At 44.0% G+C, this 26,922-nt stretch overlaps 2 protein-coding genes across 2 annotated transcripts in view; one reads left to right on the top strand and one right to left on the bottom strand. All coding sequences in view use genetic code 11, as the record gives it.

Moving 5' to 3' along the window:
* The window catches only part of EGR_08530 (Tetratricopeptide repeat protein), a gene marked incomplete at both ends in the record, with an annotated part of 10,405 nt that extends 8,481 nt beyond the window's left edge, over positions 1-1,924 (top strand). Inside the window, 2 exons of the mRNA XM_024497779.1 lie at positions 321-542; positions 1,882-1,924. Of these exons, the coding sequence (XP_024347815.1) occupies positions 321-542; positions 1,882-1,924 (265 nt within the window). The remainder of the gene's footprint in view (positions 1-320; positions 543-1,881) is intronic.
* A 495-nt stretch (positions 1,925-2,419) lies between these two features.
* Positions 2,420-26,922, bottom strand: EGR_08529 (Nesprin-1; the record flags this gene model as incomplete). The annotated part of the gene is made up of 36 exons (XM_024497778.1): positions 2,420-2,525; positions 2,911-3,050; positions 3,089-3,232; positions 3,277-3,451; positions 3,490-3,547; positions 3,880-4,060; positions 4,145-4,471; positions 4,538-4,678; positions 4,722-4,901; positions 4,971-5,216; positions 5,257-5,574; positions 6,033-6,542; positions 6,926-10,825; positions 11,123-11,632; positions 11,689-12,051; positions 12,557-12,694; positions 12,767-13,003; positions 13,073-13,204; positions 13,281-13,559; positions 13,638-13,805; positions 14,204-14,416; positions 14,760-14,948; positions 15,215-15,397; positions 15,970-16,242; positions 16,827-17,129; positions 17,759-18,088; positions 19,198-19,314; positions 20,698-20,792; positions 20,902-21,098; positions 21,331-21,446; positions 21,489-21,581; positions 21,622-21,705; positions 21,745-21,840; positions 21,884-21,945; positions 22,057-22,359; positions 26,586-26,922. The coding sequence occupies 36 exons, from the start codon at positions 26,920-26,922 to the stop codon at positions 2,420-2,422; spliced, it is 11,244 nt and encodes a 3,747-aa protein (XP_024347814.1).

The raw sequence follows: 26,922 nt of genomic DNA, 5'->3' as shown, positions 1-26,922 counted from the left end.
ATGTAGGTGATTTCGAGATCGGGGTATTCGCCAAAAGTTGATTGGGTTTCTTCTTCAACTTCGGAAGATTCGGCCTTTATTCTGTAACGTCTTGATCACTAAAAATTGATATTGTCTCCCTCTCGGAGTGAATTCATCACAGCTGCTACTGGTTTGAGGCTCCAACAACTCAAGACTTCATCAGGAACACGGGTCTATTATCGACCACCTTTATTGTTAGTCCATGGAAATTTTAAAAGGGGCTTAGGCTACATGTCACCAGCGTGATTAACTGTGTGGCTAAGGCGAACATCCCTTTTCGTTGGATCTGGTTTTTTTAGAGCCATTTCACGAGCACGCATAAAGACGCCGCCACTGGCGCCGCTGACGAACCGTCAGAGCGACTCAGAGGAGCAGATGGCAGATGTGGAGCAGTTTGTAGCTCAGTTGCAGGCCAAACGCCAGATGGAGGCAGAGCAGGCTGCGGCAGCAGCTGCTGCCAACACTGCCTCGGACCAACCGCTAATTGGCCCCCAAATCCCTGGCAGCGCCTCTGCGGCGGAGTAGTGTCTGTCTACTCGTGTGTACACCCCCCCACCTACCCATCCCTCTCTCTCCCACTCGTCTCTGGCCATTTCTAATCCCTCCACCCTACTGACCCAATCTTAAGTCCCTAAGAGTGACGCGGGAGAGGGTTTTAATCAAAGTGTTTTTAAAGATGTGCTCTTTTGTTCTCTGGCAGTCCAGCGATGGAGCATATCTTTTGGGAATTGAGCTGCCGACAGGTGAGGTTGACGTGACATGAAGTAGTTTATCTTTTTTTCTTTTGAACGAGCTTGTTGGCCTCTGTCGAATGCTATCCAGCGGGGTGTGGGCCGATTTCTGTTTCTCTGATTAATTCGAGTGGCTACTTGGCTTCCGGTTGTCTCCATTATTCCACTTATTTAGAGTTCTGCGAAGCCTCTCTCGGCAGTTGACGTCGTTATTTTCGATGGCAGGTAGCCATGCGCAGCGTTCATGTGCTGTAACCATCGAGTAAACAGCAAGATGCTCCTCGAAGACAGTCTGCCTTTACTTTGCGATCCTTGTTATCCATCTGCTGAAAGCGGATCTGCTGCTCTGGAGGTCGACTAATTATCCACACTTATATTTCTGCGTTTTGGTGGTTGTTTGACCAGGCACCAAAGTTTCACAAGCTTAAAATTTTTTTCGTCCGACAATGACGGTAAGAGGTGCTTCCCTTAGCGTTGCCATTGCCTCATTCAAATCCCACAGCGCTGACAATTTAGACACCAACATTGAACGAGTAAAGTGACTTTGGTCTCGCGGGTGCCGGGGTCGGTTTGTGTTGCGGTGTCAACTGTCGAACTGTAGATGACGCGCAGGCGGTTGGTTTCCACGGCCCCAGAAGAAATATTCACCTTTTGTGGCCCGGACGACTGCGTTCGTGCTAGTGATCGTTTCCGCTGTTCGGTCGGGTGATGTCACTCAAGAGTATGGACCGGCAAGAATCTCTTCCCTCTGTGAGTTTTGGCTGCGTACTTGTATTGCCTACCTCCTCAGTGTTCCATCGAGTTGGTCTCCTCAATGTGGCTTGCCAGGTGAGCTTCACTGACCCTACCAGTGCTCACTAATTTCCTGTTTTTTGGATACGGTTTCATTTCCGCTCATAACTCGAGTGTCCCCCCAGGACAGCATAAAATTCATTGATTGGAAGCAATCATACCGGAGATTCTGTCCAAAAAGCCATGCGTTTGTGAGGAACGTTCGATAATCTATTTGGACGTGAAACGATGGGGTTGAACATCAGTTGAGAGGGACAGGGTCCTCGTACCATCGGCTATTTCGCCTCAATCACGTCCACTGTTCCACGGGCGTGAAAAATGATTTTGCGCTTTCGAGACGAGAGGAGACGATATCTCTCACGCCCGAGCCTGCCAAGTGATTGCTTTTGTTTATCAAAATGCTTTTCAGCTTTAAGAGCCATCAGCCACGAGTGGAGACGGCTTTGAGAGTAGTTGTGTTTTCGCATCTGTGCGGACGAAGTAATCCATTTTTGATGGTATGTGAAGGGGAGTTGCCTCCGAAAGCTCTACCCATCGGGACACTCGGAAGTTTCATCCATTTATCCCGTACTCGTTCATCCATCCAAACCAAAGAAAGTCCCTAGAACGGATTTACTAAAACAGAAATTTAGTTGTCAAAGATGTCTCATAAAAGCTGGATGTCGAGATTCCCATCCAACAGAGGGCAAAGGAGCAGTGTTTCGATAGACAACTCTGTGTACTCCCATTACGGGGTGTGAAGAAGAACGTTTTTATCTATCTTTGGTGGAGCGAATGGTGGATGGTTGGGTGAGTAGGTGGGAAGATGTACACACCTCCGATCCGGTCGAAAGTGAATGCAAAATTGTTTGTGGAACCCATCTCTCTCCATCCATCTATGCATTCCGTTGTGTTGGCACATCGGAGTTAAATTTCGCAGGTGGTGGTGATTCAAAACTGGGATTGCACGGGCCTCCTCCATCTCTGGAAGGGTCCAGGCGTCTGAAAAGAAAGGTGACAGAGTAAGAGGCGGGAGGGAACGCTAATATCTCGGTCTGCGTACGCACATCCACATGACTCACCCACAGATATGACAGTGAATGGCTTTTGTTGAAGTTCTCCAGGCTCGGTCATTCCTCAGCCACTTGAAATGGCTAAATTTGGTCGAAAGGGGCAAGGGATTACTTGAAGATGAATGATGTAAATGCATGCGAGAAAGAGCTGGGTGCACTGATTCGTATCTTTCCTTAGTGGTTCTGTGACCTTGAGCGGCGCATTGTTCGGTGAAATGCGCGGTGAAGATTGTGATAGCTGGGTGAAGAAGCAAGCGGACGTAATTCCGAGTGGTGGACAGATAAAAGCGCAGTGATTTCACAGCGGTACCTACCTTCTCTCGGCCCGAAGGTCTGCCTGTTCCACGTCCGATTTGATGTGTTGCACTGTTTGCAGAAGGTCTGCCAGAACTCCACTCCTGGAATACCTTAAAGATTCGGGTTCAGCACTCCCGTGCGAACTCGGACTTGGAGGCTAAGGGAAGATGGTTTAGAGAATCAACAAGCACTCACCTCTCGATGGCGCATACGGTAAAGGAGGTTTCTGTAGTCGTTGTCCAACTTCTCCAACTCCGAGTCTACTTGAAGACGATTTCCACTGAGTCTGCGGAAGGTGTCCCGAAGACCCCTCAACCGTTCGCCTTCTTGTTTAATTTCCTAGCAGCGGCAAGAGCAAACTTTGGTTATAATTGGAGACCCACCTCAAAGGAGCTCCTTTGACGATCACGCTTACTGAAGAGGGCCCTTTGAAAAAGCCAACTCCGGAAGCTGTCCAAATCAGCAACATATATACGCCAGTCTTCTTGCAGACGCCGCAGATTTTCTATATATTCCTTCAACTTGGATATGGCGGTCTCCAATCGCATAATCGTTTCTCTTACGACGATTAACATAGAAGAATCGTATTTGGTAACGATCCGCCCGATTTGATCTGACCTTTGTTGAGAACCTCCAGAGTCGTCGGTGCTAAGTCTAGAATAAGGAAGATTAATTTTTATGGGTCGGTCAGACGGTATCTTAGCAACCACTTATAAGAGGAGTCCAGTCATTCCAAGCTCTGTCAAAGACTTTGTTTACCGACTGCATATCCTTAAATTAATTCGCCCAGCTCTTCGCCCTTCTCTTCATGTCTCCATCCATCCATCCTGTATCCATCCATTCATCCATCCATCCACCCATCCATTTATCCACCCCGCATCCATGCATCCATCTATCTACTTATTGGATTTAGTTGATAAGATTTCCAGATTACACTGTCATTTAAAGTCACAATGCTTACAATTTCATAGTTACACTTATCTGACCGGAGAAGTCTTCCAAACGTGCAAGGGTCGACGTGGCAAAGGCTAATTTACTGACGGTATCATCATATCCGTGGGTCGGTAAAAGACCATGAATACCAGGGAGGTTTTCATCCAAGTAGATCTGAATTTGACGCACAAGACGGCAGAAATATGGCCAGTCCATTGTAGAACATTGAGCAGACTTCAACGTGATGGAAAAAGGGGAGGCGACATGTATAAGGAACGAAAATACTCGCATTTTTTGAACTGGAGATAATGAACTAACACTCACTCCGTCTCCTGAACTAGTTGCTTTGCCGAATTGCTCTTCCAGCGTCTGGAATTGTCGAACTACGTCACAAATAAGCGTAGAAGCAGTAGATTTCCATCCACTTAGCTCTTGAAGCAACTTGCTTGTATCTCCAAGCTTCCGTGGAAAGTGCCTTTGATGCGACTGGCTGTTCACCCTGATAACCATTTGCTGCACAATGCTCCGGCACTGTTCCAACTTCGAAGCGCCTTCCTCTGCATCTGGTTGTGGATTCCTACTTTCCCTTCGTTGTAGCCAGGCCATAAGGTCATGTGAAACCCGTCTGAAATCGTCTGCCAACTCCTGAATATCGTTCAGGAAATTTAAATGGTTCTAGAATTGAGTTCATCCATTAGAGTGGAAACCTACTCTGAGACGCTTTTCGAAAGCATTCAGCCTGTTGACTGTATCCGTCATGGCGAGACCAGATGTCTGCGAAGAAAAACGAAAAATCTCTTCTTCCACTTTTTTCATTTCTATCCTTTTCTCGGAAACCGTTGAATCAAGAGCCTAAAAGAAAGTGTTTAAATTCGATTCCAATTACAAAACCTACTCGCATTTCGTGAAGCTGATGGTTCCAAACTGTCCCACTTTCAGTAGCCTCCTGATTTTCGATCAGCTGAACACTTTCATTGACTTTGGCTTCAGCCGTGTCAAGCCATTTTACAAGGCCTGTCCGTCTATCCATTACCTCCTTCCATTTCACGAGCAGCTTCTCATACTCTGCTATTTTCTTCAACCATTAAAAATGTCACTCAATTTTGTTAAGTAGGCATCCTTTCCCAGCTAAGTGACAACTTACATTAGGTATTGTCTTCGCTAAGTCATCCAAAACTCCCACCGCTGACATAACACTGTCATGCCAGCGATAACTCGCTGACAGCCGGAAGCTATGCCTTGGGTAGACACGAATAGAAGACGCTGGAATGAGTGCAGAGGTAGCATCAAGGGAGTGCATTGCTCGGGATAACGTGATTGTCAGCTTTTGTGTCTCATCAGCCACTGCCTGTTGCTTAGCCACACTGGAGTCTAGCCCTGCCTGTACCTTCTAAATTTTCTTGTTAAACTAGTCATCTTTTCAAACTTACCTTCAGTTCAGTCAAACACTGTTCAGTTGGGACGGTGTTTGTTGGTGAATTGTTAAGTCTGGATAGTATGGAAGCCTGCTTGTCAATCCAGCCGACAAAATCCTGACAAGTTACATTCCACTTAGCCGACTGAGCAGCCACGGTGCTGAAATGATCAATCAGCTCCTCACAAGCGCGTAATAGTTGATTATTCTGTTGGAAGAGCTGATTCACTTGTGCTGTTCGTGAGTCGTCGCCATGGTCTCGACGCAGGACTCCACATTGATCCACCATGGATTGAAACTGAGCCGCGTTCATCTTAATGTCGGCTTCTACGAACTAACAAAAGGCCAAGCTTTACCGATGACAACTGCATTTGTGCGTGGCTATAGTACTAACCCCTTCATTTCCTCACTTGTCTGTACTTTTATTCATTGTAAGTTACCTAGCGATCAATTATTCCAATGTCTAACCTACTCTACTTCTTCGCATTTTTTCCAATATTTTTCATTTTAGCCAAATTTATTAGTTGACCAACTTGGGTCGTCAGTCTCGTTCACCCTAAAGATTGACAACCTACTGTCATTCGATGATATGTTACCTGTGCATTACTTTGTCGCAAAAGGGGATCAAACTTGACCTTAGCTTTGTCTCCGAACGATAATCAAAGGGCTAATGCTAACGCAGACAACAAATCAAAGATACTACTACTAGCAGTTAATTAGTAGGTTATTGGAACAATAAATGTTTTTCCTTTAAAGCCCCCTACTAATGAGCCGTTAAAACGTAAAACGCACTTTTAGCTCTTGCACAAGCATATCAACCCCATCCACCCAGCCCAGGTCGTCCAGATTTGCCAATTCTATCCGCATTCTCTCCACCTGTGGTGCCAGACGACTCGACGATATTTTTACGGAGGAGAGAACTGGTAAGCGTCCACCACTTCCAAGATATGTGGTCAGTAAATCGTTAACCCTAGCCGAAGTGGTTGTCAAAGCTTCGGAGGAATTTCGGATTAACCTTTCGAGTCCTGCCACCAGCGCACAATAGTTTGCGTAGCTGGCTTTTGCCTGCGAAATCGCTGTCAACATTTGATCAATCTCCTGATCCATCTTATCTACTTCAGTGAGAGCTACTTGAAGGAGAGAGGCGCTGCTACTGCTACCTTCTGAAGCATTTATAGAAGCTTGTAGAAGACCAAGAGTGTGGATTTGATTTTGACGAAGTTCAGATGCTGTTGCTTCAATCTCCTCGGTGGAAAGACCATCTTCTCCGATGTCGATTGGGTCATGTCTGGATCGAAGTGCCTAGCAGAAAAAAGAGGTATTCAAAGTCATGGAGGGCAATAAATCGGCCTTAATGGTGTATCCGTCATATCTTAGTATCATTGAGTTTCGGTAATTTCATCCTATTGATAACTCATCAGGGTGTTCATAAATTTCTGTCGCAATTCTACCCAGACTCCAACATCCTGCAGTGCCTTAAGGGACAACCTGCAGACTGCATTAGTCAGTTGCGATTAGCATAAATTCTGGTGAATTAAAGAACTTATTCAGTAATTTTTACCACTAAAATTTTACTTTCTTTTTCCTTTGCAATTCTTCATGAACCACCCCTGATTTTAGTAGATTAACTGTGACCTTAAGCTGACTCCTCAGCATTCAGCTTCGTGTTCTCAAATTGGACTCACTTTAAGTCTTTCCAGTCGTTTTTTCACGCTTTTAATCCACTCTTTCGTTTTTGCGAGGCTTCCACGAAGGCGTTCTATATGCGTGCACATCTCTGTCAGCTCGGAAACACACCGACTCGCCTTGCGCTCACCAGCTGCTATTCCTCGTCTCAATGAAGTCAGTTCAGCATCCTCTGCTTCATTTTCCATCAAACTCCTGGTTCCGCGCCTCTCCGTCACCTCTTCAATCTCCCTCTTCTTCGTTTGTACATCCTGGTGCAGAGCTCTGACGTTGTCCAGGCAACGAAACTTGTTGGAAGGAATACTGGCAGTTAGCTGAATACCCAATTCCAAATCCGCGGTGTTTTGAGCTTCCTCAAGACTTCTGTTCCAGTGCTGCAACCAATCTCGAAGGCTGGAGGTCAGGACTTTTAGAGACTCGCGTTCAGAAGCAACTAGTCGGTCTTGTGCCTGTCTTTCTCGCTGCCAAGTCTGTATGATCTGCAAAAGACGTTGTCCTCGTGCTAGCTGAACCCGTAATTCAAGGTCATCTTGGACGTGAGGCTTTATCTCTGATTCCAGCAGGGTTTGTGCACTCTCACTAAGTCGATTTAGCTCCTCCATTGTCGATGTAGCCTCGTTGCATTCGAGTACGAGAGCATCCAGATTATTCACAGCAACCTGAAGCTTCTTTACTCTATTTAGACCCTCCTCAGCCACTTGCAACTTGAATTGAAGCTCATCAACCTTCTCATTTACCTTCGCTTCGTAATTATCCAACATGGACTTCAGCACTACTTTATCCTCTGTAATTCGATTAGCTTTTCTGTGCAACTGACTCAACTGATCCTTCCCAGTCGCTGAAGCGTCCAGCCGATTTTTAGCGCTGCATACCTCTAGACATCTTTGCTCTGCTATGCTCTGCAGTCGGTTCGTATTCCGTTGAGACTCCATCTTACTGAATGCTTCAACAGGAAATGCAACAACTTCAGTGTTGTCTTGTTTTTCCGTTAAGCCCTCAGTTTCATTTTCATGGATCCACTTATCAATCTTTTTGGCTGTAGAAAGGACATCCTCCCAGGCATTAATTTGACTTGACAGATTTCCATCCACAATCTGCAACGTCTTCCTCGCCCCCTCCACCTTCTGTCGACAGGCTTGAAGGCTTCCTAGCAAACTTGGATAGCTGGCAGCGTCACATTCTAAGGAATACACTTTTACTAAGACGTTTTCAATTTTTGGTTCGTAGAGGCTCTTCAAAGATTCTCTGCTTCCTCTAAGATTGGTGCACACTTCTTCAGCACTTGTGGCTTCTTGAATTTGCGAGGCATTGAAAAATCGACTTTCAAGTTCCGCGCACAAACCCTCCACTTCCAACATGACTTGTTTAAGTCGATCTTCAACAACTTTTTGAATGTTCCCCTTTTCTTGAATTACACGTTCTAGCTGATCAAGCTGCTTCTGAATAGAGCCTCTTTGACCTTCTAAGATAGTAAGCTTTTCCTTGGCTCCCGGTTTCAAAGAATAAGGTCCAAAATGCAAACTCTCCCATTGACTCATCTGCGACTTCAGCTGCTTCAGTTGGTCATTCAGCGCTGCAATATTGTTTGAACTCTGAGCGTCAATAGTGGCTTGTTGTACGACATGTTGGAATTCGTCCAGCCAGGCTTGAAGCATCAGAATCTCCTTCTCTTTTCCCGTCTTCTCAGAGATAGCCTTTTCCACACCCTCGATAAGTGCGTTTAGACGATGCTTGGCTAGATTCTCCCACATTGAAAGAAAAGACAGGGTTGGAAGTGTTGAATTGTCTGAACTAGCAATCGAGCGTATTTTGGCCAACAATTCATCGCCAACAGGAACTTGTCCCTTTAGAAAATGCAGACGAGACAACATTTCTTCCTCTTCCAGCGCTGAAACAAATCGGTAACGAGGTTCTATGTCATCAAGATCCTTGCGGAATCGTTCACACAGAGCTTCAGCCATTGCTGAAAGTTGTTTCAGCTCACGTTCTTCGGAAACTCGCGTCTCCCACAGTAGTGTCGCTTTAGAGACGTTTGTCTTGACTGTAGTAGTAGATTTTTGAAGTTCTTCCAGTCTTGCACGGATCTCCCCAATGTTTGCAAGATCTATTCCAGCAGCAATATTGGCGCTAGCTTCTCGAATTAGTTTTTCAACCTGTCTAAGTTGCTGAGGCAACCATGACCTTTCCATATCTCGTGCTTTCTGAAGACCTTCCATACGAGCTGTCGGTGAGCTATCAAAATCCACGCTTGGGCAATAATCTAGGATCTTTAGATCTTCCGAAACCGTTCGTAACTCCTCCATCTCTTCCTTGGACTTAGCCATCCAAGCTGATGCTGCTTCGATAACACCCTCTAGGGATTCACGGGCCTTGTCTAGACACCCGGAATAGGTCTTCAAGGCTGTCTGCAATGGCCTGAGTGCATCATCGACGAATATGTCAGAAAATGTGCTTGTATGCTGTAGAAGGTGATTAACCTTTGACTCAATTCCAGGCAAGATGGTGCTTGTATTTAAGACAGAGACTTCAATAGGGGTAGATCCTTCGGCTGCCTCCAAGTCCTCCTCTAATACCTCTATCGACTTTAAACGCTCCTTAAGTTCCTGTATGTCTTGAATCGGTAGTCGAAAATGCACATTCTGTTGAAGTGAAGAGATATTTGCATTGACTGCGTCGCAAGCAGCAGAAACACTCTTGGTGAATTGATCAAACTGGACATTCTGTTGTTTTAGCCTTGTCTTCACAGCATCATGTTTAATCTGACCTTCTGTTAGCAGTCTCGAGGCCTCCGCAAGGAGATCAGTTAGCTTGTCACTTGACTTGACTTTTGAGGCCTGAGATATGACACGTTTGAGCTTACTCACCGAAGAATTATAACTGCCTTCACATTCTTTGAGCTTGGCCTGGAGAGTAGGGAGTTCGGTGGGTGAACTCACCTCTTCACACTCTTCCAGAAGCCCAACAATCTTGTCAACGTCTGTCTCCAGATCAGAAACGGCTTTCTGCAGACAAAAATAAAGATCTTCCAACTCTGTCACCTTAGCGCTGGCATCTGAGCTAACCTTTGCCAGACGTTTAGACGTCTCACTAAAGCACTCTTGAAGAGAGTCGGGGAGCTTGCAGAGAAATTGCGGAACTTGACGGGGTACATGAAAGGCCTTTTGGAGTTCCTCCACATCAGTGGTAACGTTGCTTAATGCATCCCGTTCTTCTTGGTCAAGGCAGTCTGCAAGACCTTTCAATCCATTGAAAACATCTTCAGGGCTTCTAGAAGTCTTAAATTTCAACAATTCATCCATTTTTGAGTTGGTTGTTTCCAGAACGTTTCGAACACGAGTGAAACTGGAACATAGTGCCTCAGCTTTTCTGCTAATGTTAGCTTGCGCTGAGAAAGCTTCATCAAGGTCTGATTTTATCTTTTGGACTTTTCCAGTCTCCATTTCTAGCAAACTTACAATACCTTCACCAAGTTCATCACACAAATGGCGCATCTCGGCCACTTTTGAGTCCACATGAGCTGAAAAGGCATTCTTGATTTCCTCCACAAACTTAGCACAAACAGCCTCCTTCTGTCGAATCGATTCCACAGCCTCAGAAATCTGCTTTAACTGGCGAGGATGCAAGTTGGCAGGATAGCTTGGACGACAGGCAAGGAGGTCCGAGTTTGCCTGTTCCACTAGCTGGTTAAAAGTCTTATGAGCATCCTGAAGCTTCGTCCAGATGGTGCGTTTCCTCTGCGAAGCCGAGCTTAATTCCTCGTGACGTCGTTTGGTTTGCATTCTGCGCTCAAGTAGGTCTTCCACCTCGGTCAAGATCAAGCCCAATGGAAGATTCCGTTGTTGATATTGTTGGATTTGGTGAATGGCTTTGTCAACGTCTCCCAATGAGCTATCAACTTCCTGCAAGGAGAAGAATATTTAGTATACAGGCAATAATTAACGGCGATTTCGTAGCAAATCGACCACAGCAGTCTTCAAAAGCTGTACTTCAGTTAAGCTGCCATGACTCAAAAACCAAAAGCAGATTTTATTTTTTAAGGAATTAAAACAGCCGTGGGCTGCTTTACTGTGTCAAATCTGACCATTTTTTGATGGAACTCAGTGCAATCACAACTGACGGATATCAAGTTACATGTGTGATGAACCAGAAGAAACTGAAAAAACAACTGCGTCAACATTTGTAATGACCGGAATAACCTCAAGAATCCTTTGGTTTTGCAGACCTCTTCTTGAAGCATTTTGGAGAGCGTCCTTTAGCAAATCCACCTCTTGATCAACATTGTCGTCTGCCACTCTGTCAAGCTTGCCCTCAACACCATGCAAGAGTGTATTACAGGCATTTACGCTGGAATCTAGCTCATTCCACGCCGTCAGTACTTTAGAGCATCTATCCCGCTCCTGTGAAGCAATTTTCACCAATGCATCATATCGTGTTTTCAACCTTCTCTTTCTCTCTCTCGTCGTCTCATCCGACACTTCCTCCCTCTTTGCGAGAAGGCTGGAGATACGCTGAGATCCAGTAGATGATATTTCTTTGAAAAGACTAGTAAGACGAGTGAATTCGGACTTTAGAATTTGGCGGTCAGCTTGAGCCGTTGAGGCCTCCATGGAAGACAGCCTAACCTGGTCTTCCATCTTTGCTAACCATTCCTCTAAGCTTTGAAGATTGTCCTCCACCTCAGACTGAGCCTTTAGACTCCTGGTTACCTAAAATGAAAAGTAAACGCATTACTCCTTTTTCCCAAGAATTTATTTTGGCATACCTCACCATGTTCTGATAAAAGCGCTGTAAATGCTAGCTCCACTCTCTTCTTCAACTCATCCAGCTCTCCTTGAAAAAGTCGAACATTAGCAGTGGATAGACTAGTGGCAGAAATCCGATCAACACAGGCTTGCATTTCTTGGAGCACCTCTGTGGTTCTTGCTTTAACCTGGAGTTGATTTTCAATCTCCTCTGCACGTCTGGATAAATCGATGGTGGAGGAGGCTATAAGGCTGTGACGACTTCCCCCGGGTGGTTTACTAGTGGACGACTTGATCTCCTGAAGAGACAGTTCCACTGTTTTTTCATGGTCTTTGAACAAAATGAAGTCAGTTTTGAAGGCGTTTGCTCGTGTAAAAAGGTCCTAAAATACAGAAGACATACAAAATTTGATATTCTGTTACCCTTCTTTGCAGGATTTCCCAGTCTTATAGTATGTAAGTTAGTTACCCAGCTGAATTTGGCATAAAAGAGATCAACCTACCCAAAACAAAGCACCCTTTTTTCTGAAAAGGGCTTCGTTACAAAACCCTCTCACCTGCTATAGCTCGCCTAAGCCATACAACTTGTTACTTAACACTTACCAGTAGCAAATCTATTATCAAATAGTTTGGAACGGGTTACAGCAATACACGTTATTGACAAGACTTTAAATTTGTTTACTATCATTTGCAAATAAATTGGAATTACTGAGTTTGAAAATTATTATATATTTTAAATGGCCAATATGTCAAGCAGCTGTAGGGCTAAAGCATAACTAATCACATTGCAAGCGGTACAAAGTGTCATCTCAACAACTAGAAACCTGAAGAATCCAATTTAACCAGTTTGATTAACATGACCAACAAATAAGTAACTTTGGAGCTTACATTTATTTTTTCACAGAGTTCTATATGCTCTTGCTGTATTTCTACGCATCCAGAGGGTGCATTGAAGTCCGGATCATCAAGAAGAGTTTGTAGCCCTATGGACTCATTTTGACAAGCGTTGATCATATTGATAAGATCCTGAGACAAAAAGTCAAGTTATTGTATGAACTCACAACTATTTTGAGAAGACAAAAACCCTCGTTGCCTTACATTGCAGTCGGAGTACCATGAGTTTATCGCTTCAAGATCCTTCTGAGCGGATTTACCAGATACCCTTGGTCCATTTTCAAGGGCCAAAAGCTTCGCCTTCGCCTTTCCAACAACGTTCTGCAAGACCTCGGTGAATTCTTTGAAACCCTGAAGTCGTGCTAAGGCTTTTTTAGATTCCTCTTCAATCGCAGCTTTTCGCTGGAGAAGATCTTCATATCGTTGTTCAACGTCTGTCACCTTGAAAGGAGACAACGTGGTCTTTCTCTTCGATTGAATTAGAACTCCAGACCATAAGATGAGACTCACCTTATTTTCAAGTTTTCCAATCAGTTGCACCCTTTCCAAATGTCCTGGAATAAGTTGGTGAATAGCTTCTCGAACATCTCGAAGGTAGTCCATGTCCTTGGGCAACCTCTCATCAAGAGTTTGCTCCAAATCCTGCAAAGCATTGCACAAAACTGTAAGAGGGTGCCTTGATAATCTCACTGGTCAAATAAAACTAGTCTGATTTCACCTGAAACATCGCCATACCGCGCTTGACCAGATCCACATTGACGGAGGCAAGATCTGATTCAATTGCATCGAAGTATCTTGCCATTTCAATTATCAGCGCATCAACTACGTTAAACGCCTCCTCTAGATCTTGCTTCCCTTGAACTTTCATCCGATGGTTTGTCTTCAACGTCTGCAGAGAGGTGACGACTTCCAATTTTAGAGGCGTCACGAATTTGCAAGGCTGTTTTCCATCATAAGCTAAGTCGTAAAGCCTAACTGCATCGTGGCTTAATGCAAACTAACCAATAAAGATGCATTTCTTCTACTTAATTATCGAATACGAACACAAACTAGGAATAAAGGGCCAACTTCTGACCTTCCAGGCATCAGCAAGTTCTGCTTTTCGCTCCTTAGATTCATCAAATGTGAGATCTTGAACATATGTCTTCACTGGAGCTGACCGAATCAAATTTTCCAAGTCACTGATTAAAGCAGTGAGTTTAGGGAGGCCGTTGTTGAAGGTGGCTTCCAATTCTTCAAAATTCTGAAAGAGAGACAAAAAAGGATTCGGACGCTTGTAAATACCTCTCAATTTGATGGTGTGAAGCCCTCTCTTTATGCCGATTTTGCCACTTCTCTTCCAGCTCTTTAGCCTTACGTTTTTGATAATAACTTTGGAGGTGACTTGAGTTCTGTATCTGTGGAATGGCTTTTTATTTCATACGATACCGATCAGTTCCCACTGTTGCCTACCACAAGCATCCAAAATCTCATTTACTCTGGTATACAAAAGAACAACATCCCCAGAGATGTCTTGGGCGTTGTGATATTTTAAAAGCACGACAATCACATCACTGCCTAGCCAAGTCACCTATCAGCGGCGCTGAACTTCCAGAGTGACTTCACCTAAGCATCTTATACATAACTGGGACCTTTGAGTACCTTAGACGGCGCTTGAATTTCGCCTTCCAGTTGTGTTAGAAGGTTTTCAATCTCATCGCTCTTAGCCAATATTTGCTCCAAGTTCTTCATCTGGGCTGATAGAGTCCGTTGTTGCTGAAAGAACTCCATGGCCACCGCATCCATCTCTTCAACTTGTGCATCGGCAAGTGTCCCTGACTTTGTCTGCTCAATGCTTTGAAGCAGATCTTCTAACTATTTTAAGGAGAGCAGATAGGTCCAAAATTAAGTCGACTTCTGGAAAAGGCAGCAAATACTGCTACTTAAATAAAACGCGTCACGAATTTCTGCGCTTTGGTGTGACCATTTGGACGTCACATATGCGTGACTTCGGCTGTGAACGTATTAATGTCTCAATGCCCAAAAGCAACGTATTTGTCCTTTAATAAAACCAACTGGTGCTGGTGCAGAAACTTTGTTTTCGACAAGCTGTCGAGCAGAAATTCGCATCTTTATTTGATGTTACGGGTAGTGCTTATTCCCTATATCTTAAGCCGGTGGTTAGAAGGACTCGGTCTTCACTATAATTGCAACTCACTGAATCTGTTTCAGCCATAAGTTCTTGGATAGCGGTTATCTTCGTATCCAACTTGCTAGGCATCTGTTCTGGATCAGTAAGGATGGCTTCAGCTCTGCCATTCCAATTTGAAATAGAGGTTAAAACTTTTTGAACTCTCTTTTCCACTGCCTCTCTTAAAAGCTCCTCTTCTCGAGCCTTTTCTTCAATCTAGAAAAAAAGTAGGAATGTATAATGAAATTTTTGAAAGAAGAAATCTTTCTAGCATGGATTTTTTTCCACAAAACTGTCAATGTTGCGGGTTCAAGGTTAAACTAAACGGCTAATTTGAATAAACCAGCATGAAAATGCCCGAGTGCACACATGTTTAGTGTTTATTTGGCATCCGTAGCTTAGTAACCACAGCACACAAATTCCAAGGCTAGTACACCAAATTCCCATTAAGAGAAAAGGAAATATAGACATTTTTCACTCACCATTACTTTCAATTCTTCAAGCTGTCGGAGTGAGATGGCCACCGAACTGAGTTGAGTTTGTGTTCCCAATGCTCCGGCTGCCGTCTCTGCCTCTTGAAGCATCTCTTCGATAACTTCTAGATTCACCTTCTTGCTGCCTACGTGGTCACTCTTCAGGTGTCTATATACCTCCTCCATTTGTGCCTTAATGTAAAAGAATTTCAGTCGTGAGTGTCGGATTCTTGGCTTCAGAGGCGCAATACAGAGTAGCAAATGTCCTTTCACCATTGGTCGACACACGCGATAGCCACCTTTCATCAAGATGTCAGATAGCAGTCGTAGGACATGCACACAGGTGCGGAATGATATGTGGTACTGAACAAGTTGTCTTGTTCAGCATCGAACCCGCTGTTACCTATGGAAGGCTCTCATCCTAGTATGAAGATGGCACATACAGTCGAAGCAAGATATTCAACTACCTTAAATACGTTTGCTAGGAATGCTTATGTCGAAAGCGGTTCCTATTCTGTAGCCTCGACAGGAAGGGCAGATTCATCTGCTTTGCATCATTACACGCTTTCAATAGGGAAGTGGGAGTGTAATGATTAACGACACACACACTTACAATGAAAGGATAGAAGCCCTATAAGGCAGTCTAGTTGCATTGATCATCCTCTCCACTCTAAAGGCACCTTGCAGATTGCTCTTGTCCTTAGGCGGCTCCAAAAGTCCCAGATTTATTCAAAATATCACGAGCAAATTAATCATAATATTACCACAGCCTCGTTGAGCTTAGTCTCATAGGTTTTCCAGGCCTGAATCCGCTCCTCTAGACGTTGACCCAGCTCCCTTAGCGAGATGTCGTCCAGCGAGGCAGGGTGAAATGCATCCGCAGTGCGCTGAAGCCAGTAACCAATCACCTCGGAGGTCGCACCAAGTGGGAGAGGTCGAGCTGATTGCTCTAATTGCACTACACTCTTCAACCTGTTGGTTAAGTCACTCACTGGACTCGGGTTGGCTCCAGAAAGCGCGAATTTTTCCTCCCAGGGCTAGAAGTAGTCAAAAGGCCGGTATTCGAATCTAGTCATACTCGAGGAGAGAAAGGTGAGCCTCTGTTCATGTCACTTTGATGTCACCGGTTTCTAGTCACTTTCAGACTAGACTATCTTACAGGGCCTTTAGGGATAACTAAAGAGGTACTTCGATGTCGGAATAGTAGAGTATGACATCTGGATGGATCCGCTCGTTATCATCAGAAGGGAAATCTCAAGTGAAGCTGAGCAGAACCACAAAAAACTTACTACAGAAGGGGCAGGTAAAGCACATTAAATATATACTAACTACGATAAATTTTAGAAGTGTCTTGACTGGGAACAAAAGGGGATGTGAGTCCCACCTGTGTTCAAACGCCCTATGAGTAAAGGTGACAAATATCTCTTCGAGCTTAAAGAGGTTGAGAATAACCCATCAAGTGACGCTTGGAAGGTAAGAAGATATAAATTCTTGTCGTGGATTTAAACCATGAAATGGTTTCCCATTCCTATTTGGAGTTCATTACTTTCCACTCAGAAGTGGTCTATGGAAGATAATAGTCAAGGAGTCGCCCAGAGGCACGCTCCTTCAAACACCTCACCATGAATGCCTCATGAGCACTGATCACCAAGGCCAGGGTTTCATTCTGCCGATTTCCTGAAATCAGCTCTGCCCACTCTTCAATCAATTCTCCAAGGTTCGACTCTTGCATTGCATTGAGGACACTTCTGTAACAACCAGAGGCTCCCAATACCACTACATATCCATCCACCTTGTTCATAACCTCTTCCATAGTTTCCTCCAGCTTTTCCGCAACCGATTCGTCCAGGTCTGACTTTGCTAAGAACTTTTTGAGTCGGGTGGCCTCCGTTACGGCGTTGTCAACTTCAGGTCCAAATATCTTCTAAAATACAAGAAAGGCGAAAAACAGTCAGTAAGAAGAATGGAAAAAAGGATGACTTCAGCCACAGCAAAAATACTTCAGAAAGTCCATTTTGGCACCTCATTACTGTGCTCTCATTCAGTCTTTCCCAACTGGCCAATATCACTAACACTGACTGGTAGATTAAGACCATTTGGAATGATACAAATATAGGGAATGGTGAGCGCGGTCTTTAGTATCCCATCACACCGAGTAGCAGGCTTGTGCACACACCTCTTACCCCTAGTATCGTCAACAGAGATTCCTCTTTTGAAGCCTTTGTCATTTTGCAACTACGGTTTGAGAGCGCGATGAGGGTGTGGAATAATAAAGCTGACAACTGGCTGTTGCGGAGAGTGCCTGGCTATAAACCCAGACCAAGGTAGACATATGAGTGACAGCCCTGAGTGACGGATGCCATTTCTTTGCTGGTTGACATAAACGACGTTCTCAGGGGAGTTTAGACACCCCTCACCAAGACGCCAGACAACAGTGATGGGGCTTGCGCACGAGCATGAAATGAAGTGGAGTGTTGTGCAAGGTATCCTGTTCACCATCAAACCCGCTGATGACCGGAAATAAATGACTTTTACAAATGCAGCATAACTCACAGTCTGTTCTTCCATCAATTTATGGATCGTCTCCTCATTGCCTGGTAGTGGAATACCATCTTCCTCATCCTGACTCCATCCAATGTCCACCTGCTCCATCCATTGTTCCACTAAAACCATCCATCGTCCGCTTTGTCGAAGGTCGCCTGGAAGTCGCTCCAATAGCCACCATCGCCACTCCTTCAAACGTTCCTCGAAGTGATTGAAGGCGTCCAGACCGGAACGTGGACTGTATTGTCCACCGACTAGAATGCAGTCGTCAGCCTTTTGTTGTAGGAGGTCAACGAATTTAGAGTACTTCTCAATTAGCTCCACTGTGGTTATGTAGACCTGCACACAGACAAGAAGTGGCTTGCAATGCGTGTGGAAAGACTGAGTTAAGAAACGACTATTAGTACTAAGAAATGGCAGGGTGGTTTGGCCTTTTATGCGCTTTTCAGTGTCAAAGGGAAGAAGTTAGCCTATTTTCGAAGTACTTTACTTTTGACATCATGAATGAGTCCTTGAAAGATGGAAACGATGAACTAAGAGGGAGGGTTTCTAGGTGTACCGTGGTGATTTTGACTTCCCACGTATACACCTACCTATCACCTATAATTACCACCTTTTTGGCCAAAAATAGTGCAAGCGTTTGGAAATTAACTGAGCGCTTTTCCGGTTTCGCAAATAAGTTCTAAGGGTTCTTTCTTCCTTCACTTATGACCATTCCAATTCCTTCAGCCACGGACAACTCGGTGTGAGCTCACTTGCCGACGGCAGTAAATCGGTGCCTACGGTGTACAGATCTTCTTTTTACACCATTTTTGGTGCAAGAATGCACTTTTTTTTACACTTTTCCATTTTACAGCCATCTATACCATTTGAACTAAGCTACAAATATTAATCGGTCTCAAGACTCGCTTAGGTTAACCAAACATTACTTTTCATTTTAAGTGTCCTACGTAAACTCGATAAAGCAAATTAAATAACTATTTTTTTAATGGTAAACAATGAATTTATCAGTGGCTCTCCCTAAAGGCACTAAGAGAGTCGGTGCTTGAAAAAAAGATTTGGAAAGTATCCTCTGGGGTTATTACTGACGGTCTTCTCAGAGCCTTGATGATTGCCTTTAAGCTGATGCATTTGGAGGCCACAGTACAGGCTCAGAATGTGGTGAAGTCTGTTTGAGGGTTAATTTGCACTTCCGACTGGCGGTAAGGCCTTACGGTGGATGTTTTTCTTTCAAAAGGAAGACATCTACGGCAAATAGCCGAATCTGTAGAAACTCATTACAGAAGGACCAACTCGATGTCCACTCCTGTCAAACCGCCACTTTTGAGTTTTACCGATTGCTTGCTGATCAAGAGAGATGGGAATTGACATCAGGAAAGGATTTTCTTTATTTCTCCAATGCTATCTTATTGACTTAATGGCGAATGTACACATGACTTGTAACTCACCGAATAGGCCGTCTTAAAGTCCTCATTCATTTGAATAGACTCAGTGATGCGACTTTCTGCCTCTTGTAGGGTGTCAAGGAATTCCGTGAATTGTCGCTGTTCCTGCTCATCGGAAGTCTAGACGATCAAAAAATTAAGCATAGAATCACATGGCCTCCGGAAGAATAAAAGTGTAGTGATTTAGTATTCCACTCAGCTCTGTGTTTAACCTCACAGGTCCTTCACTCCACACAGTTTGCACCTCAGTTCAGTAAAGTGGCCTAAAAGCCATACCTAGCTGTTCTTACATACTAGTATGGAAGGCGAATACCATTTAAGTGGTGACTATCGAGGCTGCAATAAAATGTAATGCCTTCACCTAATCGGTATTTCGACTGCATTAAACCCAAAGAACAGCCACTACATTTCTATCTAAACTGGTAGTCCGATTGCCACCTAAAATCTACTTACAACCTTTTGAGCAATGTGTACTCAATTGCAAGAGAAGGTGGATTCCGAAATCATAAGTTCATTCCCTAATTTTAACAAAATCTGTTCACCAAAAGCCTCTTTCGTACACCTATCGCAGAATGCGATCTTTTAAGCTTTCAGGTCCACAAGGCGACCAAATACACATTGAAATTTTTTCTCCCAACAAGGGCAAGAGTGCTGGAAAATTCAGATCTTTAAAATGCCTCGATCTCGGGAGCAAAACACCGAATCAGAGTCATCTCCGTCTTTACCTCTCTTCCATTGCTCACCTGTCTACCATCTTTTGCATATAATTACCAAATGTCGAGAGGAGTTGTTAATCCGTTGGAGGTATATAAAGCAAAACTAAGGCGAAAGTATCTCCTCCTTCTTCTTATCATTCTATGGTGTACATTTCTTCACTGAATGGCAAGTCTTAACTGATTTTTAAATAGGAACTTTTTCTTCCTCATTCTTGCGTTATAGCGGGTTGTTTAGGGTAGACAGCAAAGGCCCCTCGTCGACTGGCCTTCAAAAGTTAAACACTTGCCTCTACAGTCCACTACATGCACAACGATAGACAAGTTTTTTGGTGATGAAATGGTGCTTGCCTTATAAGCGAGTGGATAGCCTGGAAAAAACCAAGAAGTTTACTGGATGAAAAGGAAGTTTGCAGATTACAACAGGAGCGGGATGTTCTGCTGCCATACCCTTTCAAAATACTATTCAACACATTTCACAAGAAGCTCTTGCAATTTCAACACCAAGCTAAATTCGATTTGTAGAGTTGACTACCTCTGATCCCAGCCTAGAAGACACTTTTCAAATTCCCGCAACCTACAATTAGTCGTTGCAGCGAACGACACCAAACAATGCACACTACACTGCACCAACGCAAAAATGGAGGTGAGAAAAAAAGAAGACAAGCCTTACTGTCACCAAAAGTTTTCTGATTACTCATTACTTATATTATCTAATTGCTGTTCACTGGTGTCCGCCTTGCCACATTGGCCCATCACGCTAACAGTCACTGGCCAAATTTCAACGTACCAGAGTTTTAGCTTTTCCTGTTTCCGGATAAGCCTTATAAAATTGTGCCACATAGGTCATAATTGACTTTTCATCAGGTTTTTCGACGTCCACATCTACAAGCCAAGGAAAAAAGGAACACGGTGATTTTCAACCAATCAATAATCAGCAAATTTTTAAACCACCCAATTAGATGTAGCCTTACAGAAAAGTGGATTTACCCACCTTCAGGATCCAAAATTTTTGGGATACCCAACTTCTCCTCAGCCACTGTGAACGCTCGGTGAAGGTTTTCTCGATTACTTCCTCGCTCCACCTCTCGCATATCCACCAGCCTGGGATCTATGCTGTGGACGATTGCGTTGAACGCCACGCCATCTCGCCAACTGGGTCCAAAGTCTTTGATATCAATGTTGAATTTCCTAAAAAGGGACAAAACTGGGATTGACGTTTTCTGCCTAAATGGTTCACGATTTAGGCGTGCAATAGTAGCTTTTATTATTGCAGTGTAGGAGCAAGGTGGGCATGATCTTTTCTTACCTGAATCGCTCAATGCGTCTATACAATTAAAAGACATTCCTTTTTAGCCCTGGCGAATGAATAACCCTGCTAAAGGCCCACCTTGCTTTGAACAGGAGAATGTATTGAACTCACTCGCTGAAAGCATTCTGTACCCACGTTGTTAGAGCCTGCTTTGCCGTGATCTTGCTTCTGTTTCCGGTCTTTGGTATGCCCAAAAGCTCCAACAACATTTCCTCCTGTTCTTCAATCTAATTGTGGAGGACATGAACATAAGCAAGTCATTCTGTTACCTGGAAGTAGAGAATAATGATCCAAATCAGGCCGAGGACAATTTTTGGTCTTCCATCCACAATATCCACGGGGTTGATATTCACAAGCCTAATCTAGGACGATAATTAATGCGCCGGCTGAAGAGAAACCTACTTTTTTAGTACCCAAGAAGTCAAGTGCGGTCTTCGCATTGCTTAAACAATGAGCCGGTTTCATATCCGCAGTTATATTGACTGGCTACATGAGGTAAGAAAAGGAGATTGAAAGCGACCTTACCAGAGTCTCCCTTGAGAGAATCTCCAGCAGTCGAATAAGCACCACACCATCTCGAATCTCCTCAAACAGATCATTTACTTTGATTGGCGGGTTGGCCTGAAGTAATTTGCGCTAATAAATAGGTATATTTTTTGTCTACCTTGATGAGATAGGTGTTCATCCAATTTGTGAATGTCTTTTTCTGTACATAGTCCTGTTCCCCTGACAAATAAAATAAATTGTTTTGATTGATGTCAAACACATTAAATTGCCACTTTCGACACCTAAGTCTTGAGTCTTGGGGATTACAGGTCAAATTTAACTTAAACTCACCCCTTTTAGTTGAGATTTTCTGTTCTGGGGTCATTTCTTCCATTGACTCAAGAGTAGTTTGGCAGTGTTCCAGCCTTGAGAGCTTAGGATTGGGATCAATATGGGTTCTGAAGGAGGAGAGGAGTCTAGACGGTGGACTGTGGTGGCGTGAGTGCGGAGACTGGCTCCCCTGGCGGTCACTTTGTTGAGCACTCAATTGATCAATCACGCGGGTATATCGTTCACAGGCGGATTCGCTGATTTGTTGTCGGGCAATGCGACGAGTTTCCAGACTTGGTAAGGTTAGGCGGTTGGAAGTGAAGTCTTAGGAAGGGCGGAATGAATGAATGAAGATTAGTCTAGGAGTAATAATTGGGTATGGGGTTGCGTGACATGTCTTTCTAAAGCCTCGTGATTAGGCAACCTGACATCCAATCACGCAACCGTCAGCGCACATGCTTAAATGGCTAGGAGAAAATATGTCTGGTCTATCATGTAGGGTCACAAATGTGTTACTTAGGGGAAAGTGGCATCGCAATTTACAGTGATCTTAAAGTTACCAATTAAATAACACTTGGGGAGCTTTTGTCTTTCTTTTTGCACCCATCAAAAAACTACTACTTATTCCTTAACTCCTCTCATCAGGTGGATATGAGGGAAAAATAATCCATACTAACCATTGGCAGCAACTATTTTTTTGTGGATTTGGTTATTCTCATCTTAAAAAGCCCCTCCTGATTGGCCTGATTATAAAGGTCTTCATCGGCTGAGCGTCCCGATTGGTTGAATGAATACCTTTGTCCTCTTCGCGATCACTAATCATTGAACCAATTTTAAGCCCATCAGCTAGACTGGTCACTTTGAATTTTTGAGGTGAATCATTCATTTCGAATGTGGGATTTTCACATTGGTGCATAAAGTGACGAATAGCATGACTCACAGTTTGGCCAAGAAATGTAAGAAGCAGATTTTGTTTTACCTTCATACTTACCTTCTGCTACCCAAAAGAGGAAAAATAAAAACGCCTGAAAGTAGCTAATCGGTGTAGAAGGACTAAGAAGAGAACATCTTTTACTACAGAGTAGAACTGACTCATTCCAAAAGGGCGTCGGCACTCTAACTTCCTTTACGACTGGTACTTTAAATCCAATGAAGTGAATGCGCCAAATATTTGCTTGATTAAATAATTTGGATGGGAAGTAATTGCAGATGGATAATTTATTTTTTTTCCGAATTCTTTATGACAGAACAGTGAGACGTGGTGCGAAAGGTCAAGATATAAATCTCCATCCCGATCTGTTGATCAGCAGTCAAGTGATTCAGCTAAACCGTAAGACGTTAAAGTGCCTCGCTATGAAGGTCAGCAACAAGGAGCGCCTCAGTTAAAGCATAACAGTAGCTGTTGGGACTTCTTAGTCTTCTTTTTTACCAAGTGAACAAATGGTCTTTTTGCAGCCGGTCAGCCAGCTGATAAAAACTTCTTTGTTGGAAGGTTTGTACATTAGAACGGCAGGAGTGGAGGTACTACCCTATTCCGCCTCATTTCTCATCCTCTTTATTCTCTCACTCCAATTTCGCCAAGTAGTGATCACCTCCTAATTACCCACATGGGACGCGATTCAGTAGACAATGGACACTTATCTGCATTCTTGTGCTGTTTTAGGGCCTATGTAATCATATGAAGTCAGCGCGTAGGTAATCGAGCTCCCAGTGGCAGATCGGGATGGTCGGTGATTATCATGGACAACGCCTTCTTTCCACTAGATACGCCCATGTGGGGTACCGCCCTCACGGCCACAATATCGCCCAAAATGAATGACTAACCATGTCAACGTCTTGTAGCGGCTCATTAAGTCACGAAAACAACTTAGAAATAAAAAAAAGGTTGAACTCATTTATGCGTCTTTAAACACAATCTTGCGAATTTCCAGCGGTTACCACTGGCCCTGCAACGCTCCACTTTTTGGTCGCACAATGTCTGGTGTCTAAAGTGTCGGACAGGTGCCTACAGAAGAAGCAGGCAGTTATTAGGGCAAGACTGACTCATCGGCCAAATGACTCCAAACGACATCAAGGACTTGGCATCTGACTATATTATGCAGGCATAGCATACAAAGCCGTCGAAATGGACATTCAACTGAAGATTTCTAAAGAAAAGGCGATTCATTGGGGGACCTCAACAAATGACAACCGAATGGAAAGTAGGGGAAATGACCTCAGGTCGAAAAACTAGCCAGCCACCTTTTAGAGGGATTTTACTCTAAGGTAAACTTTCTGAATTAAGTAGTATGCAAAATGGGTCCACCGTGGAAAGCTTAATAATCCGCAAGGAGTCCTCTTCGACAAAAAAAGAAAATAAATGATGAACGTTATCAAAATTGTCAAAGTGCAGAGGGCTTCTCGATATGATGAACCACCAGTTTGCCATCTTTTGTGCCTCAAACTCCACAAGTTTTCTCACCCTCCCAAAAAACTGCCTGATGAATCCGAACTCTTCCGTAACAGTAAAGGTGCAGTTCAAAGGATATGATATCGTAAAAGTCGCGAAATATGAAGAAAAAATAAAAAATAATTTTTTTCGTTTAAAGTTTTACACGATTATTGACGGATCTAGCTGCCATGATTTGATAAAATTTGTGGGAACTCTTTAGTGGCCTTTTTTATATGCATGCGATGGCATAGGCGTGCCTCAGTCTCCTCTTCACTGTGCTCCATGTCATTATGCAGCTGCTTTGAATAGCCGTGAATTAGATCATACTTAGTCTTCCAAAGTGGTCTCATAGTTGCAGAAACATGCGAATGAGTTGAAGCAGTAGAACGCGCCACCTGGAAGATGGATGGTAGAGGGATGCATCCCATTCCATTGGACAAGGTGTTCTTGACCGAGTTATTACCTGTTCGCATTGGGTGGGTGGTTCAAGACGGAGATGTTAAGGACGGACAATCATCTTCGACGCCGTTGATGGATAATTCGTGGAAGCTGAGTAAATGGCAGGTGAAGAGATATATTTTCAAGAATCATCTATTTCTTCCTTTCCTCCATGTTGGGTTGTGTAAACGCGGGATTTTTTGACAGCCTGCTGACTAATATGCATTGAAATATGGCTTGTTAATTCAACTTCTAAGAAAGGCGGCACTTCATCACCTAGTGGTTTGTGCATTGTTCACTTGGTGAAGGTCAAAAATTATGGCTAACATCGACCTACTCTCTTCACCCCACTTGAACGGCAGAAATAGGTGTAAGAGACAGCGAGGACTGGTAAAACAATCGAGAGAAGGTTTTCTTTTTACAAGACAACGCAGTGCAAAACCTCAGTCAGCATACTGCAAAGCTCACCACTGAAGCGACCCGGAGCCGGGTCGAGATTGCTTGACCATGGCTGCTTGGGGAAAGATTAGGGGTCAAACTAGGGATCATTAATGTCCAGTAAGGTCGAATGCTAAAAGGTATCATCATTGGCCCGCGGTAGTTGGAATAATTTAAGAGAGCATATTTAAGGCCACTTTAAGCCTTCCTCACCCACACTTCCTAATGAAATGAGAACTCGAGCGTGGGGAGTTTGGAGAGCATAGTCAAGTGGCTTGACAAGATTCGATATCACTTATTGAGTAAGGGGTAACCTGTTGAATTCAATTTTAAGTACATCAAGAAGAATCGAGTAATGGACACCCATATATTTACTTAACTCTCAAAAGCGATTAATTAAACCACTTCCACATGACCTTGTACTCAGGTGTCAATTGTCGCCGGAAGAGCTTTATGACTTCCGCTGTTGTTAAAGGTACAGAAAGGGAAAGGTTGCAACTGGCTCTAGCAGACCGCGCACCGACCAATGAGGTGGATACTCAGGTTTGACCAAATCGAATGCTATCTGGGTGGCAGGTTGGTTGCTGATATTATCAAGGCTAATTGTAGCTAACTCTATCCTATCTCTCTCCCCACGACCCGAAAACTGAGACTACTCGTTCAGCCAAAAGCGATGGTTGCTTTGGCAACCCACTGCTTACCATTCCCGGCTCTTAGGTCTCCTGGCATTCGGTCGCCACGTCTGCAATGTAGGACTCCACTAGCAGTGATTTTATCCTTGGATGGATGGATGACAATGAAGTGGAATGAGTCCTACACATTTCCCCTTCATGGTGCAACATTAGAAGACTCGGATTGAAATTCTAAAAGTTTTGACAGGTTTCTATTGTAAAACGGTCGGATCCACAGGATCCTGCATCAAGAAAAAAGGACTTTGGGCGCCAAAAGTCGTGAAAACAGGAGACTGGTTGAACGTTTACTAATATGGTGTTCAATAGTGGAGAGCTACCGGAGGAAGCAGCTTTGAGACTGTTAAATAAAACACAGACTCTGCTCACACTAACTGAGCTGCCAATCTCCAATGCCTTTCCATGTTCTGATAAAAAAGCTTATCCTAGACCTAAAAGCCTTATAATCGTCTCTCCAAGGCCGATTCAACCGTTAGATAGCAACAAATTCAGGCGTCCTTGAAACCCGCCAACTGCAGTTAAGTGATAAATAAAACAAGAAACCGAGAACTCACATCTCTCAGCAGCGTCGTTGACTGCGTTAGCCTGAAGGCCTGAGGCACGGGCAAATGCCGAGGCTCTAGTGGCCGCAGTATCATTTGGGCATGCAAATTGCACCTCAAAAGAATCGTGCACGCGCACACTTTGTGTGGGAGCCATCACCAAATCGAGAGAGCAATTGGTGGTGAAGTAAACAGGCTGATCTGCATCAGTGTTACTGTGGTAACACGTGGCGTAGTTCATGCCTCGCGTCGTGGGATCGGATGATGCCAGTGGAGGAGACTCGCCTGTGCGAGTGCGTGCACGCCAGGGCGCGCGTGCGCACGCTGATGCAGTCACGTGGGGGAGCAT

This window comes from Echinococcus granulosus, assembly GCF_000524195.1.
Source record: "Echinococcus granulosus chromosome Unknown EG_S00109, whole genome shotgun sequence".
NCBI lineage: Eukaryota > Metazoa > Platyhelminthes > Cestoda > Cyclophyllidea > Taeniidae > Echinococcus > Echinococcus granulosus.
The sequence above is the reverse complement of the archived record's forward strand: the minus strand, read 5'-3'. Positions and strand labels throughout refer to the sequence as shown.